General features: G+C 44.7%; 1 protein-coding gene across 5 annotated transcripts in view; it reads left to right on the forward strand.

The window, feature by feature from the left end:
- The window catches only part of LOC147016225 (uncharacterized), a 78,922-nt gene that overhangs the window by 24,492 nt on the left and 38,607 nt on the right, over positions 1 to 15,823 (forward strand). For all 5 annotated transcript variants that reach the window (XM_085849061.1, XM_085849064.1, XM_085849065.1 and 2 more), the window contains 2 exons: positions 3,332 to 3,425; positions 6,050 to 6,187. In XM_085849061.1, coding sequence (XP_085705187.1) covers positions 3,332 to 3,425; positions 6,050 to 6,187 — 232 coding nt within the window. The remainder of the gene's footprint in view (positions 1 to 3,331; positions 3,426 to 6,049; positions 6,188 to 15,823) is intronic.

The raw sequence follows: 15,823 nt of genomic DNA on the forward strand, positions 1-15,823 counted from the left end.
TGCTGAAAAGTGTGGGGGCAAGTACACATCCCTGACGAACTCCAGTAACAACTGGAAATAAGTCAGAGATGGTACCACCACACTTCACAGCACTCTCAGTACCAGAGTAGAGTTCAGACATCAGATCGATCAGTTTTGGTGGCACCCCACGAAGACCAAGAATCCTCCAGAGGACATCCCGATTCACTGAATCAAACGCATTACAGAGATCAACATCGGCTGCAAGCAGCCCCTGCCGAAACTCTCGTCTGCGTTCGGTGAGGACACGAAGTGCAAGGATACGGTCAATCGTTGACCTCTTTGGTGTAAAGCCTGACTGCTCTGGACGCTGGTGCTCAAGCAGATGGTGGCGAACCCTATCGAGAATTATCCGAGCAAAGACCTTGCCCGGCACTGAGAGCAGCGTCACCCCTCGGTAGTTGTTGCAGTCTTGGCGATCACCCTTCCCTTTCCAGAGAGGGACAACAAGGCCCCTCTTCTAGTCAGTTGGGATGATGCCTGTGTTCCAGGCAGAGCACAAAACTGCATGCAACGACACAAGTGCAGCATTTCCACCAGCCTTGAGAAGTTCGGCATGGATGCCACAGATCCCTGGAGCTTTGCCCCGTTTCAACTGGTTCACCGCAGCCCGTGTTTCCACAAGCGTAGGTGGACCACAGTTGATTCGAGGGTCAGCAACAGGGACTGTAACACCCTTGACGTCCAACTCGACAGTTGGGGGATCAGCCTGGTACAACCGCTCAAAATAACCGGCCCAGCGGGCCTTCACTTCAGACTCCTCTGTCAAGAGCCTACCACTCTCTGCTCGAACTGCAGTGCTCAGAGGGATGGGCTTGGATGAACGTAATGCGCGAATTCCCCTGTAAGCGGGACGAGAATCACCTGTCCACAGGTGATGCTCTACCCCCTCACAGATTCCTCGCACATAGGCCTCCTTGTCCACCCTCAGTGCACGTACAGTTTTACGCCTCAGCTCCCTGAACAGCATAGAATATAGGCAATCTGATTTCAATGTTGCCCATCAGGTAAAGTCCATGTGTATAAATCCTATGCTTGAGTTGTTTGAACTCTGTGTTTACAATTACGAATGAGCTCATTCTCCACACATAACCCCAGCATTCGGTCACCTAGCTCATTTTGGATGCCAAGTCCATGCTTTCTCGTAATCCCTTGTGCTCCTGCTTCTCCAATTTTTGCATTCCAGTCTTCCGTAATGATTAAAACATCTCCTTTAGGCACATGTTTTTACTTGTTCCTGCTGCTTTCAATAAAACTCCACATTTTCTTAATGCTGCAGAAGTTGGAGCACATATCTGAATGATGGTAGTGTACACTGGATGTCCTTTCACCCTCACCGATATCAACCTGTCCATTGACTGGGTTGTATCCAAGTACTGGCCCTGCCATCCTTTTATTGCCAATCGATGACGCTCCATTTGTTTTCCAGGTTTTGTGACCAGAAAAGAACACTTTGTCATAGTCAGATTGAAATGTCCCCAAACCAATCAATCTAAGTTCGCTTATATCCAACATTTCAGTTCTTATCCTCTCCATCTCTCTATTTACAACATCTAACCTCTGATTCATTGATGTTGCATTCCATGTTCCAATTTTGTGAAAATTTGAGAAGCTCAGTTTGACTTTCAGTTCTGGCAACTTCGGCAAATTAATTTCCTTGCTGGTTTGATCCATTCCAGCCATAACGGCCAGTTGTACTCATTAAAGCACCTTTCTCTTCCCCAGTAGCCATGTGGGTGCTTCAAAACGTGAGGGGAGGTGGTGGGGGTCATCTTCGATCACTGTAGTTTTATCTCTCAGATTTCTGATCACGATTGTGTTCTTGGTATGTACAGAAGTGGTTTGCCACTACTTTCTTCTCAGCAGTGTCTATACGAGACAGGTGATCATAGCCATTGTTCTCCATAAGAGAATCCTTTGCCTACATCAAGGCTATGCAGCCCATTACTGGCAATACTTGCCAGCTGCCTGCATGGCCATCCACCACACGCAACATGGATAAAAGGGCAGAGGACGGACACGCAACGTGGATAAAAGGGCAGAGGACGGACACGCAACGTGGATAAAAGGGCAGAGGACGGACACGCAACGTGGATAAAAGGGCAGAGGACGGACACGCAACGTGGATAAAAGGGCAGAGGACGGACACGCAACGTGGATAAAAGGGCAGAGGACGGACACGCAACGTGGATAAAAGGGCAGAGGACGGACACGCAACGTGGATAAAAGGGCAGAGGACGGACGCGCAACGTGGATAAAAGGGCAGAGGACGGACGCGCAACGTGGATAAAAGGGCAGAGGACGGACGCGCAACGTGGATAAAAGGGCAGAGGACGGACGCGCAACGTGGATAAAAGGGCAGAGGACGGACGCGCAACGTGGATAAAAGGGCAGAGGACGGACACGCAACGTGGATAAAAGGGCAGAGGACGGACACGCAACGTGGATAAAAGGGCAGAGGACGGACACGCAACGTGGATAAAAGGGCAGAGGACGGACACGCAACGTGGATAAAAGGGCAGAGGACGGACACGCAACGTGGATAAAAGGGCAGAGGACGGACACGCAACGTGGATAAAAGGGCAGAGGACGGACACGCAACGTGGATAAAAGGGCAGAGGACGGACACGCAACGTGGATAAAAGGGCAGAGGACGGACACGCAACGTGGATAAAAGGGCAGAGGACGGACACGCAACGTGGATAAAAGGGCAGAGGACGGACACGCAACGTGGATAAAAGGGCAGAGGACGGACACGCAACGTGGATAAAAGGGCAGAGGACGGACACGCAACGTGGATAAAAGGGCAGAGGACGGACACGCAACGTGGATAAAAGGGCAGAGGACGGACACGCAACGTGGATAAAAGGGCAGAGGACGGACACGCAACGTGGATAAAAGGGCAGAGGACGGACACGCAGAGTGGATAAAAGGGCAGAGGACGGACACGCAGAGTGGATAAAAGGGCAGAGGACGGACACGCAGAGTGGATAAAAGGGCAGAGGACGGACACGCAGCGTGGATAAAAGGTCAGAAGACAGACACGCAGAGTGGATAAAAGGGCAGAGGACGGACACGCAGCGTGGATAAAAGGGCAGAGGACGGACACGCAGCGTGGATAAAAGGGCACAGGACGGACATGCAACATGGATAAAAGGGGACAGGACGGGCATTTTTATAATTAGTGTTTGTTTTTAAAATCCTATTTCATTGAGAATTTTCTCATTTTTTGAATCGGATTACCATTGGTTGTTTGTAATGATGTTCTCACTGTTCGCTGAGTATGTATTATTATTCCTTCCATGGCATGCAGGCTGGCAGGTTCAATGAAAAGGAATCAAAGGAAAGTCCATCTGCCTTATCTGTGACATCTGGGTTGCAGGTACAGAGCAGGGGGATTCAAGTCGGTAAGTGTGCCATTTTTATCTACCTGTGTTTACATGTCGGTGTTTAAAAAAAAAATTGTTTTTTTTTTCTTTCCACTCACTGCCTGAAATAATTGATCATGTGGGTTAATGGGTAGCTTAAATAAAGGTAGCAAATGAACTTCATTTTAGTTCATTAATTGTTTATAAGTTCATCAATTTTCAGGTATAGTCAACTATATACTGTGGTGATGCTCTGGAGTTAAAACCTTTCTGTGTTTTTGTGAGGAATTTTGGAGCATGACTCGACTAGTGTGCCTTTGTGGCTTTCGTTGCCTTTTGAACTGGTTAGTCAATCTTGTGGTCTGAGGTGTACTGCCAGATCGACGAGCTTGACGAGCACACAAAGCGGCCTTGGCCATAGTCCCACAAAGTGTTCTAATTTAGCATAACTTTTTTGTCTAATTTAACCATTTGTTGATTTTGTACCTTGAATGTGGATGATGTCCAAGTTGATGTCCACTGTATTGTCAGCGTTTATGATTTATTCCAATGAGGGCATCTCGTTTTTATAGATCTTTCATTAATTGTGGAATTTAGGTTGATAAATAATTTGTTAATAACAATGGAAATGATCAATGTGTTGTTATTTTAAATCATTTTTTTTAGCACAGTTATATAAGATTAATACTATTCATGTTCTATATTATTTTGTGTAGTTTATTGTTAAAATGCAGTTTCACTTGTGATTAACGAGTTCATCACCTGATTAAGATGTGGTTATCAGTCTAGACTAGTAAAGTATCAAGCTTTAACATCCACCAACAAACTGGATACAAACGTGTATTGTATGGCCTGAGAATTAGCAGGAGTGCGACTAATGAGGCACCGAGCCTTAGGGACTCCTGAGCGGCTGAGAGTTCCTCGAGATGCCATGAGGGCAAATTTGTTAGGATTGAGGACACGGGCACCTGAAAGAAGACCTGTGGCATGCAAGTTCCAAGAGGGCATGGTGGGTGTCAGGAAGAGTGCCATGGAAGGCCCCACAATTGGTTAAGGAGTGAACGCTCGAGGTAAACCCCAAGGTCTTGGGTGCCACAGAAAGATAGAGCCAGGCGAGGAGGCCTGAGTTGGGGCTAAGCCACGCAGCCAATTAATTATGCCATTGCACAAAGTTAGAGGAATTTATGATGGCCATGTGCAAATTCATAGGATAGGACTAGCAAGTGAGCAACGTGTAAATTGGTCATTCGGACCACTGTCATAAGGACAAAAGTAAATTGAGAAATCAGTGTTTTGATTAAGTACAGCAAGTCGATGATTTATGTCGTGGATATGTTCCTAAAAACTGCAACGTTGTACGAAACGACGTTACTCAGATGTGATGTCACCCTAACTTAACTTGTCCTTCACTTAAGTACAGTACATATTAGACATACTCAAGTACATACTTACAGTAAGTACACTTCACCACAGGGTGACATGTGAGACTGGGAGATAAAGCAACTCGGCATCCACTAAACGCTTTCCATGTTGTCAGTTCTCCACTAGTGGGCGATGTGACCTTGTCGCTTCTGCACTGGCAGATGGTGCGCTGCTGTATTTAACCATTTGCAAGATGCACCACTACAGTACTGAACTTTAAAATTTCAAACGACGTTAGCACAACTTCAATCGATTATTGTCCCATAATGTGTTGACGACGTTCTATTGAAACGACGCAAATAGACTTGACGACTTAAATTGGTGACTTGTTGAATTATGATTTTGAGTGGATGCTCTCTTCTACACTATAATGTGTGCTTATCACTGGTAAAGATAGGGTAGGCTAGTTGGCATTTTACAGGACCCATTGAGTCTCAAATTGTTACAAGGTCCCACTCGGCCACCCTCTCCACTAACGAGCCAAGTAGGACCCCACAACATCAGCCAGCAAGCTTTCCAGGTGCACCTACTATTTCCTTCCAAGGAAGGAAATAAAGTTAAAGTTGGCTGTCCTCCCCTTTACTGCCAGACCTACAGCCAAGAATGACAAGTTGTTCCAAGTCTCAAGACCAGTCTGTTCCATTCCTGTCAACACTAAACATTTTCCTCGGTCTCTGACTTTTCCTTGCCAGCCCAATGGCTGTTGAACTATTGCTGCCATGAATACACTTCTGCCACGAACTAGTGCCCACTCTTCTGTGAACTCCAAATGTATTGGTTGCTGTGCAACTTTTAACAAAGAAAATGCTCATCCTCAAAGCCACTTTGGTTTTTTTTGCATTTCAAAAATTTTGTGAAGTAATGAATAAGTGTGCACAAGGATGAATGTGTCTGACTGACAGGAAATAAAAGGATTCTGGTTGACAGAATAGATACATGACCACATTCACTACACTTTGAATGCTTTGGGTATTAGAGGAGGACAGAATGATACCTTCTTTGATTGATTAGCACTGATTCATGGAAAAGGAAACACAAATGACCAATATTGTAAGCCAAAATAATTCAACATGTTGTCATGGTACAAGGAGTTGGTGTTATGGTAACACCGTACACGTATGTGAATCTTTGTGTTTGAAACAAAATTGTCCATGTTTTTATAAAATGAACATTTTCTGTGTGGGTTTACTTTTTACACCTAGCAAGCTTCATGATGCGTCATAATGTGCTTGTGTGTGCAGACGAGGGACAGCTGGGGCCTTGTCCTCGTCCCCACACTCAAGATGCTGGCTGCACCTGTCCATCACCTCAGACAACAAACCGCTCTGCCTTTCCTGTTTGTTTAGATATGGAGAACATCACAAAACCAAAAGCGGGCAGTAAGGACTCCAATTTTTTTTTACCTTTCCTGTTATGATAACTCTTCCTGTGTCCCACAAAGTAAGTATAATTTATTTGGGGAAATTGTGAATCTGTTTTGTTTCCTTTTCTACTATTTGTTGAAGATTTTTCATTTTTAGGTCATCTCTATCATCTCAGTAGAGACGACCTAATAATAACAGTCTCGAAGTCTGTCCGTCTGTCCATCTGTCCGTCTGTCTGTCCGTCTGTCTGTCCGTCCGTCTGTCCGTCCACAATCAAACAGAGTGGAGACAAATAACCAATAGTGGAATGGATAGAGGTCGATGAGACATGCACAACGATATAACTTTCAAGGTCGTCCAAGGTCGATGTCAACGTCATGAGGCTGTCAAAGTTGCGAAAATCGTCGATTTCAAATCGTATCTCCTCCCTCATTTATCAAGAGAGATCAAATGTTATTAGTGATTCAGTTACTACGGACTATTATCTAGAACAACACGAGCCATCTTTTTTGAAATTTGCTCTCGTTCCGATTTTATAGCCCTTCAAACTTCGCTCTGATTCCCCGTATGGGCCGTTCATAAAGTACATACTAAAATAAAAGTATTAACTTAACCGGAACTCTCCGAGACAAATATTACATTTGAAGCTTTTGTCAGATTTAACTAAAACAATGGAACACAAGTTTATATGCACACTTACTTTCATTTATGACATTAACATTGTCTTGAATGTCAATTTGTACTTTTATTTTCATAAATGACGTGCTGTGATATTAAATGAAAAAGGTAAATTACACCGTGAGGGACTGCATCGTCATGACTTACAAACATCGGTTCATAAGGAACTGCTGGCTTTGCAAGCGATTAGCGATGTATGAGGGGGGTGGGTGGGTGGTCACGAGCCTGCATACAGAGGGGGGTGGGTGGTTTTGAAACCCGGAAGTAGAGCGTACGTACTTGAACTGCCCCTATTCAAGTCTGGCACAGAGTTACTTTCGACCTCTGGCAGAGATGACCGGCACTCCCGCTCGGGGGTATTTTTTATAATGGTAACTCTGGGTTAAATTCCAAATGCAGACCTATCTGTGTTCAAGATCGTGATGAAATACAAGGACATCTCGACACAAGAGGCTGTAGAAACAAACTCTGAACCTTCAATAAAATTAGAATATTTATTCAATACACAGGACACATTTAATATGCGCATAGGAGATTCTGGACAATACATACAAGTTCCAGATTCTCAAAATAACCGGAGAATCTTTGTCTTCATATAGTTTCCAGTAAGACTTTTTTTTTATTATAATTTTCTGACGCTGACGCCAGTTCGCCCAGTCTTGACAATTTCCAGGTGAACCTTATCTTCAATCTTCTTTGACAGCTCCTGCTTAAATGGTTGGAACACATACTCAAACCTAGACATATTAATCGCACAGAATGCTAGAATGATGTCAAACACCAACCCTAATGGCCATTAAAACAAGTTTTCATCTGATGTAGGTTAAAAGTCAGTCTGCTTCTCCCAAAAATGGGAAGATGTATTATTTTGAAGCGACCAGAGCACCTGTACATTTTCTTAAGTCCACATTCCAACTCGTTTGTGTCTTCCATACAAAATTCCCAACATAGTTTTACATGACAGGCAATTCTTCTTTATATTCAACTTACTGGCAAAATTCAACCTGTTTATACATTTAATATAAAGGTGATCTTTCCATACAGCGGAGAAATATAATTATGTTAATTTCAAATAGATACACACTTAAAAAGAATATCATATCATGTTTGAGTATTTATTTCAGGATTTATATATTTTATTTTAATATTAGGTTTTAATCATCATCAATTTATTTATTTTATCACCCCTAAACCCATCATGATAAAATGTTTCAACAAGGCCAATAGGCCCATCATGCCTGTGTCACCTACAAACCCCACCACCCTTCCCCCCTTCCCTCTTCTCCACCCAAAACTCAACCCCAATCCCACAACCACACTCACCATCCACACCATAAATTTAATGCAGCCTGGCACACACTCACTCATTAGGAGGTGGACGTGTATGGGGGTTGGTGGGCAAAGTGGAACATCACATTATATGGGATCATGTATCTTGGGTTTTTATTTTTTAAGAAAATTAGACATGAGGGGGTTAAGGGTTCGGAGCAGTAAAGAGTGGGTTGCATCAACATAGATAATCTGATGTTTGACAACACCCATCACTCCGAGAATCATTATCTTAAAGACTTAAAACAACATGACAGCACAACATAGACACAACAGCCATGGAAATCAACTGACTCGATTCCAGTCTCCCTTGTCACATTGCTGTCTACGCTATCGCAGATGATTCACCAATAAGTGATGAATCCGGTCCAGTCGCTGAGGGGAGTGTATAGCATTTGGCTCTCGGAGCATGGTAGGGGTCAATCGTTTATATAATCCTAGCCCCCTGGGCATAATCGATTATGTGAGAGCTGATTGGCTATTCTCTCCATTCACAAGCGAGAGATGTGGGTGGGTCTTTATATATATATATATATATATATATATATATATATATATATATATATATATATTTCTTCTTCTTCTTTCGGCTGCTCCCTTTAGGGGTCGCCACAGCGGATCATCCGTATGATCCGCATAGTGATTTGGCACATGTTTTACGCCGGATGCCCTTCCTGACGCAACCCTGGTCGCCTCTGAGGACACAGGGATATGGTACACCTATTTTAACCGGGGTATACACCGGCCCAGTACACTGGTACTCATTTCGCCGACCTCGGAAGGATGACAGGCTGAGTCAACCCCCTGGTGTATTAATTCAGTGGCCCAACGGGGCTTGAACTCAGGACCTTTTTAATCCCAAGCCACTGCCCTAACCACTGCGCCAACACCAGGATATATATCATATATATATATATATATATATATATATATATATATATATATATATATATATATATATATATATATATATATATATATATATATATATATATATATATATATATATATCATATATATATATATATATATCCTATAGAAAGGCTCCACCCACTTTCTAAATTTTCACCTTCTGTTGTCTTGTCGCCTGGAATTGAATTACATAAAATCAGACTTTTTCACCTTTCTGTTCACATCGTAACCTACAACTTCCAAGTGAAAAACAAAATCTATAAATTTCAGGAAATTAATTAAAAATACAAAACTAGAATATCTGGGTATAAAAATATTTCAAAGGTCTTGAATATCGATTAGAACACAATGAAGACAATCATTAAGAAGTGGGAGGATGAGAAGGGGAAGGGTGGGAGGAGGGAGAGGGGAAGCGGAAGGGTGGGACCCGGCCTAGCTCAGGCCATCCCTCCAAAGTAGATGACCAAGCAAGGAGACTGATCAGAGGCGTCACCAAGAGGCCAATCACAACTTTGAAAGAGCTACATGACTTTGTCATATACTGGTCGCTGTGTGCATGTGACAACAATATCCAAAACAATCCACAAGTCTGGCCTGAAAGGTAGGGTGGCAAGAAGGAAGTCTTTACTTAGAGAGGCCCACCTTGAGTCCCATTTGAGGTTTGCAAAAAAACACTCCGGAGATTCTGAAGCCAGGTGGCTGAAAGTTTTGTGGTCTGGTGAAACCAAGATGGAACTTTTTGGCCTAAATGCAAAACGTTACGTTTGGCACAAACCCAACACAGCACATCACCCAAAGAACACCATCCTGACAGTGAAGCATGGTGGTGGCAGCATCATGTTACGGGGATGTTTCTCATCAGCAGGGACTGGGGCACTTGTCTGGATGGAAGGGAATATTAATGGAGAAAAATTCTAGAGGAAAACCTGCTCCATTCTGCAGGAAAGCTGAAATTGGGACGGAAGTTCACCTTGCAGTATGACAACGACCCAAAGCACACAGCCAAAGCTACACTGGAGTGCCCAAGGAACAAAACTATAAATGTCCTTGAGTGGCCCCGTCAGAGCCCCGATCTCAATCCAATTGAAAATCTGTGGCATGACTTGAAGATTGCTGTCCACTAACGCTCCCCACGCAACTTCACTGAGCTTGAACAATTTTGTTCAGAAGAATGGGCAAATATTGTCCAATCAAGGTGTGCAAAGTTGTGTATTTTTAATTAATTTTCTGAAATTTGTAGAATTTGTTTTTCACTTGGAAGTTGTGGGTTATGATGTGTAAGGCCGAAGTCACATTTGCTCTACGGCGAGGATACGGCGGCCGTACGCCCTCTGAATTGACAGAAACGTGCGGCGGCCGCAGAGTTTCTGCAGTGGCCTCAGGGTGGCTCTACGCCGTTTGGCTATATTTTACAGGTCGTAAGGTCGCCGTGGAATTATAACACGGAGTTATAACTTTTTCATTTCTACATTCGCCGTAGCAATTCGACAAGCCCAAAAAAACTGGTTAAAAAAATAAATAAAATTAACCCATTTGTTACCGTCCGTCTGGCCGCACGTTCGCCTTAGGGCCCCCTGCGGTCACCTTGCGGGCACCTTGAGGCTACCTTGCGTCTGCCTTGAAAATTATACGAGGGCCGCAGGGCCCCCTTAAGGTCACCGTGCGACATCAAATCAAAGACCGTACGGCAACCCCACGTTTTCGGTCTCCACAATTTATAAGACCTAAGGCCTAAGTCACATTTTCTCTACAGTGAGGATACATACGGCGGCCGTACGCCCTCTGAATTGACAGAAACGTGTGTCGGCCGCAGACTTTCTGAGGTGGCCTCAGGTTGGCCCTACGCCGTATGGCTATATTTTACAGGCCGTAAGGTCGCCGTGGAATTATAACGCTGAGTTATAACTTTTTTCATTTCTACGTTCGCCGTAGCAATTCGACAAGCCGAAAAAAAGAAAAAAAAAACTGGTTAAAATAAAAAAATTTTTAACCCATTCGTTACCATCTGTCTAGCTGCACGTTCACCTTAGGGACCCCCTGCGGTCGCCTTGTGGGCACCTTGAAAATTCTATGGCCGTCGCAGGAACGCCCTAAGGTCACCGTGCGACATCAAATCAAAGACCGTACGGCAACCCCACGTTTTCGGTCTCCACAATTTATAAATACGCCGTGCAGCTCCCCGAAAAATAAAAACATATGTGACTGCTACATTGTGTGACCGTGGAAATACTGCGGCCGCCGTATAATTGCTAGTGGCCGTAGATTTTGGAGACCCCATGGCCGCCGTGGAAAATGTGACTTTGGCCTAAATACGCCGTGCGGCTCCCCGAAAAATAAAAACATATGTGACTGCTACATTGTGTGACCATGGAAATACTGCGGCCGCCGTATAATTGCTAGTGGCCGTAGATTTTGGAGACCCCACGGCCGCCGTGGAAAATGTGACCGAGGCCAAAATAAAGGTGGAAAAAGCCTGAATTAATGTAATTCAATTCCAGGCTATAAGGCAACAAAAGGTAAAAATTTGGAAAAAGGGGGTGAAGACTTTCTATAATATATATATATATATATATATATATATATATATATATATATATATATATATATATATATATATACATACATACATACATACATACATACATACATACATACATACATACATACATACATACATACATACATACATACACACACACACACAGTGGGGAGAACAAGTATTTGATACACTGCCGATTTTGCAGGTTTTCCCACTTACAAAGCACGTAGAGGTCTGTAATTTTTATCATAGGTACACTTCAACTGTGAAAGAAGGAATCTAAAATAAAAATCCTGAAAATCACATTGTATAATTTTTAAATAATTAATTTGCATTTTATTGCATGAAATAAGTATTTGATTACTGACCAACCAGTAAGAATTCCAGCTCTCACAGACCTGTTAGTTTTGTCTTTAAGAAGCCCTCCCATTCTCCACTCATTACCTGTATTAACTGCACCTGTTTGAACTCGTTATCTGCAGAAAAGACAGCTGTCCACACTCAATCAATCAGACTCCAACCTCTCCACAATGGGCAAGACCAGATAACTGTCTAAGGACATCAGGGACAAAATTGTAGACTTGCACAAGGCTGGGATGGGCGACAGGACAATAGGCAAGCAGCTTGGTGAGAAGGCAACAACTGTTGGCGCAATTATTAGAAAATGGAAGAAGTTCAAGATAAGTCAATCTCCCTCGATCTGGGGCTCCATGCAAGATCTCACCTCGTGGAGCCTTAATGATCATGAGAAAGGTGAGGGATCAGCCCAGAACTACACGGCAGGACCTGGTCAATGACCTGAAGAGAGCTGGGACCACAGTATCAAAGAAAACCATAAGTAACACACTACGCCATCATGGATTAAAATCCTGCAGCGCACTCAAGGTTCCTCTGCTCATGCCAGCGCATGTCCAGGCCCGTCTGAAGTTTGCCAATGACCATCTGGATGATCCAGAGGAGGAATGGGAGAAGGTCATGTGGTCTGATGAGACCAAAATAGAGCTTTTTGGTTTAAACTCCACTCAACGTGTTTGGAGGAAGAACAAGGATGAGTACAACCCCAAGAACACCATCCCAACCGTGAAGCATGGAGGTGGAAACATCATTCTTTGGGGATGCTTTTCTGCAAAGGGGACAGGACGACTGCACCGTATTGAGGGGAGGATGGTTGGGGCCATGTATCGTGAGATCTTGGCCAACAACCTCCTTCCCTCAAAAAGAGCATTGAAGATGGGGCTTGGCTGGGTCTTTCAGCATGACAACGACCTGAAACACACAGCCAGGGCAAATAAGGAGTGGCTCCGGAAGAAGCATCTCAAGGTCCTGGAGTGGCCTAGCCAGTCTCCAGACCTGAACCCAAAAGAAAATCTTTGGAGGGAGCTGAAAGTCTGTGTTGCCCAGTGACAGCCCCGAAACCTGAAGGATCTGGAGAAGATCTGAATGGAGGAGTGGGCCAAAATCCCTGCTGCAGTCTGTGCAAACCTGGTTAAGAATTATAGGAAACGTCTGATCTCTGTAATTGCAAACAAAGATTTCTGTACCAAATATTAAGTTCTGTTTTTCTGATGTATCAAATACTTATTTCATGCAATAAAATGCAAATTAATTATTTAAAAATCATACAATGTGATTTTCAGGATTTTTGTTTTAGATTCCGTCTTTCACAGTTGAAGTGTACCTATGATAAAAATTACAGACCTCTACGTGCCTTGTAAGTGGGAAAACCTGCAAAATCGGCAGTGTTTCAAATACTTGTTCTCCCCACTGTATATATATATATATATATATATATATATATATATATATATATATATATATATATATATATATATATATATATATATATATATATAATAGTAGTAAATACCACTCATCGCTTTGCTGACAGGATATTAAAAGAGAGGAACAGAGAGTTGGTGTTTCTAGTTTTGCCATGTGTGCCCATCCATACACATCTTCCTTTTATTTTATTTTACTTTTTTCTCTCCCCCTCTCTCTCATCTCATCACACACCTTCCCTGAAGTTCTCTAAATCAACCGTCATTGGTTTCCTTGAAATCCGTTCTCAAGTTATAGCACGACAAACAAACAGACAGATAAGGCTCCTTTTATAATATAGACCAGCAGAGGTGCCTGCACCTTGTACGGAAGGAATTTAGAGTTTAATATTGTTGTGGTTGAGGAAATTAGCAAATCACCATTCAGGTCCGATAGGTGAGATATCTCTGTAAGTATATGTGTAGTTAGCCCAAACCCGTTGCTTAGAGGGAATAAATGTCATTCATTTGGGCTGCGACCCTTTAAGATAGCCGTTTTTCTGTTCTATCTTTATTTTGAACCAACTACGTCCCAACCGCCATCACACAACAACCACCAACCGCAACGCCGCTTCACAACAACAACAACGCCAACAGCCACGACCTTTACCGTCACAACTCGCTCTCGCAATCATCGCATCACCGCCATGCCAAGCGTCACCGTGGCCAGGGACCACCACAATAAACCCTCCACCACCTTCACCTCTCCTCCTTCTGCCGCCATTCCCGCACCGCTTGTGGGCACCGATCCTGGACTCGTACAGGGCGCGCGCCGAGCAGCGGGTGCAAAAAGCGGCCTTTCCGGGGAAGTCGGATCAGGAATGATTCACGCCCACTTCTGTTCCGTCCTATCAGCGAGCGCGGGGCGATTTGGCCCCGCCTCCAGGCGCGTCGGAGTAGAATCAATATATGCAAATTCGCGGATCGGGAATGATTCACGCCCACTTTTCCTCCGTCCAATGGGGGAGCGTGGCTCCGCCCCCGAGCCGATCCTGATCCAAAAATCTGCATATGGTTTCTCCTGTCGCACTATAAAGCGCCGAGCGCGGAGCGAATTGAGTCGAGTCGAGTTGAGAGTTTCTGTTTCGGGCTCGGGCGAGTTGGAGAGGTGTGGCAGCGGCAGAGAGAAGAGTTTCTGTTTCGGGCTCGGGCGCGTTGTGGCGGCGGCGAAGCGTGGCAGCAGCAGCAGTCAAGACGGGGTTCGGAGTGTGTCTGGGAGCTGCGGAGAGGGGAGGCCGGGAACGCGGTCGAGGTCGCAGTGGAGTCACTCGTTGCGGGACCCAAGCAAGCCAGATATCCTCTTTCCCCAGAGCATCAACAACCCCCCCTGTTTCCCCCCGCGTTGAGATAGTGCGAGAAGGGGGCCCCGTTCCCACCCCATTCCAGGCAGTGCCAGCGAGGCCCGCGGAGGAGCGTGGAGTCGGGGCACCGCCGCCATTTTGCGGCTCATCACCAGACGGGTAGGCTCGACGCGGTCTCGGGCCCCAGGCCCGTCTGCCCCCTTGTAGTTGAGGGTGGCCCCTTTTTCTTTTGCTTTGGAGTATATGTGTTGTCGGCGCCGTCTGTAAAGTAAAACTGTGTAAGTGTTGCCGTGTGCTCGCGTAGTCGGTAGTAGATCTGCATTGTGTCTCTTTTGTTGCATTTGCTTTTTGTGCATAATTGTTGTGTTACTTTTACATTTGCTTTTGGTGCATAATTGTTGTAATTGTATATGTGTGCTTTCCGTTTGCCGCGGAATAAATGTGCCTTATGTTGAACTGTTTTTCCCGTTTCGCTTCGTCTTTTCTTTAATTGAATCTCCATCTTACTTCACGTAAAGGGTTGGTCGTGGGCTAAATACGCCCAATAATTAATCGGAACCGTCGAGGTTGACAATAACACCGCTCGGTGATCCCGATAGTACGGAACGGGTCGCTTAAAGTGGCCTGTGTCCGAAGTCGACCTGCGGCGAGGTGCGATCGCCCGGTCTACCCTCCGTGTGGGTACTTAGGTAGGTCGAATTTGGCGAACAACCCTATCCCACGCGGGGGGCCGATTGGCACGATCGTGGTGAGCCCGAAAGGCCCACCCGTGACTAGTTCCCGGCGTTAGTCCGAGAGGGTCACGACGGAATTGTCCGTCCGGTGGGCGACGTGCCGCGATTCGAGTTACGTGGCCGTTCGCACGCCGGCGGGCGCGAATTCGCAACAATATAATAAGATGATTTGTAATACTGCCGACCACCAGGTGGTGCAATACAATAAACATTTAAATAGAGAGAATTGGGGTCTTCCCCCTACCCTGTAGGTTTGAAAATGTTATCTTGCATCTCCATTTGCCAAGAGTATTCCAGTGGTATGCAATATGATGGGGTTACTACCGGTGGGGCTGATTCTA

Source organism: Eptatretus burgeri, chromosome 12 (genome assembly GCF_056783735.1).
Source record: "Eptatretus burgeri isolate ZD-2024b chromosome 12, Ebu_testis_v1, whole genome shotgun sequence".
NCBI lineage: Eukaryota > Metazoa > Chordata > Myxini > Myxiniformes > Myxinidae > Eptatretus > Eptatretus burgeri.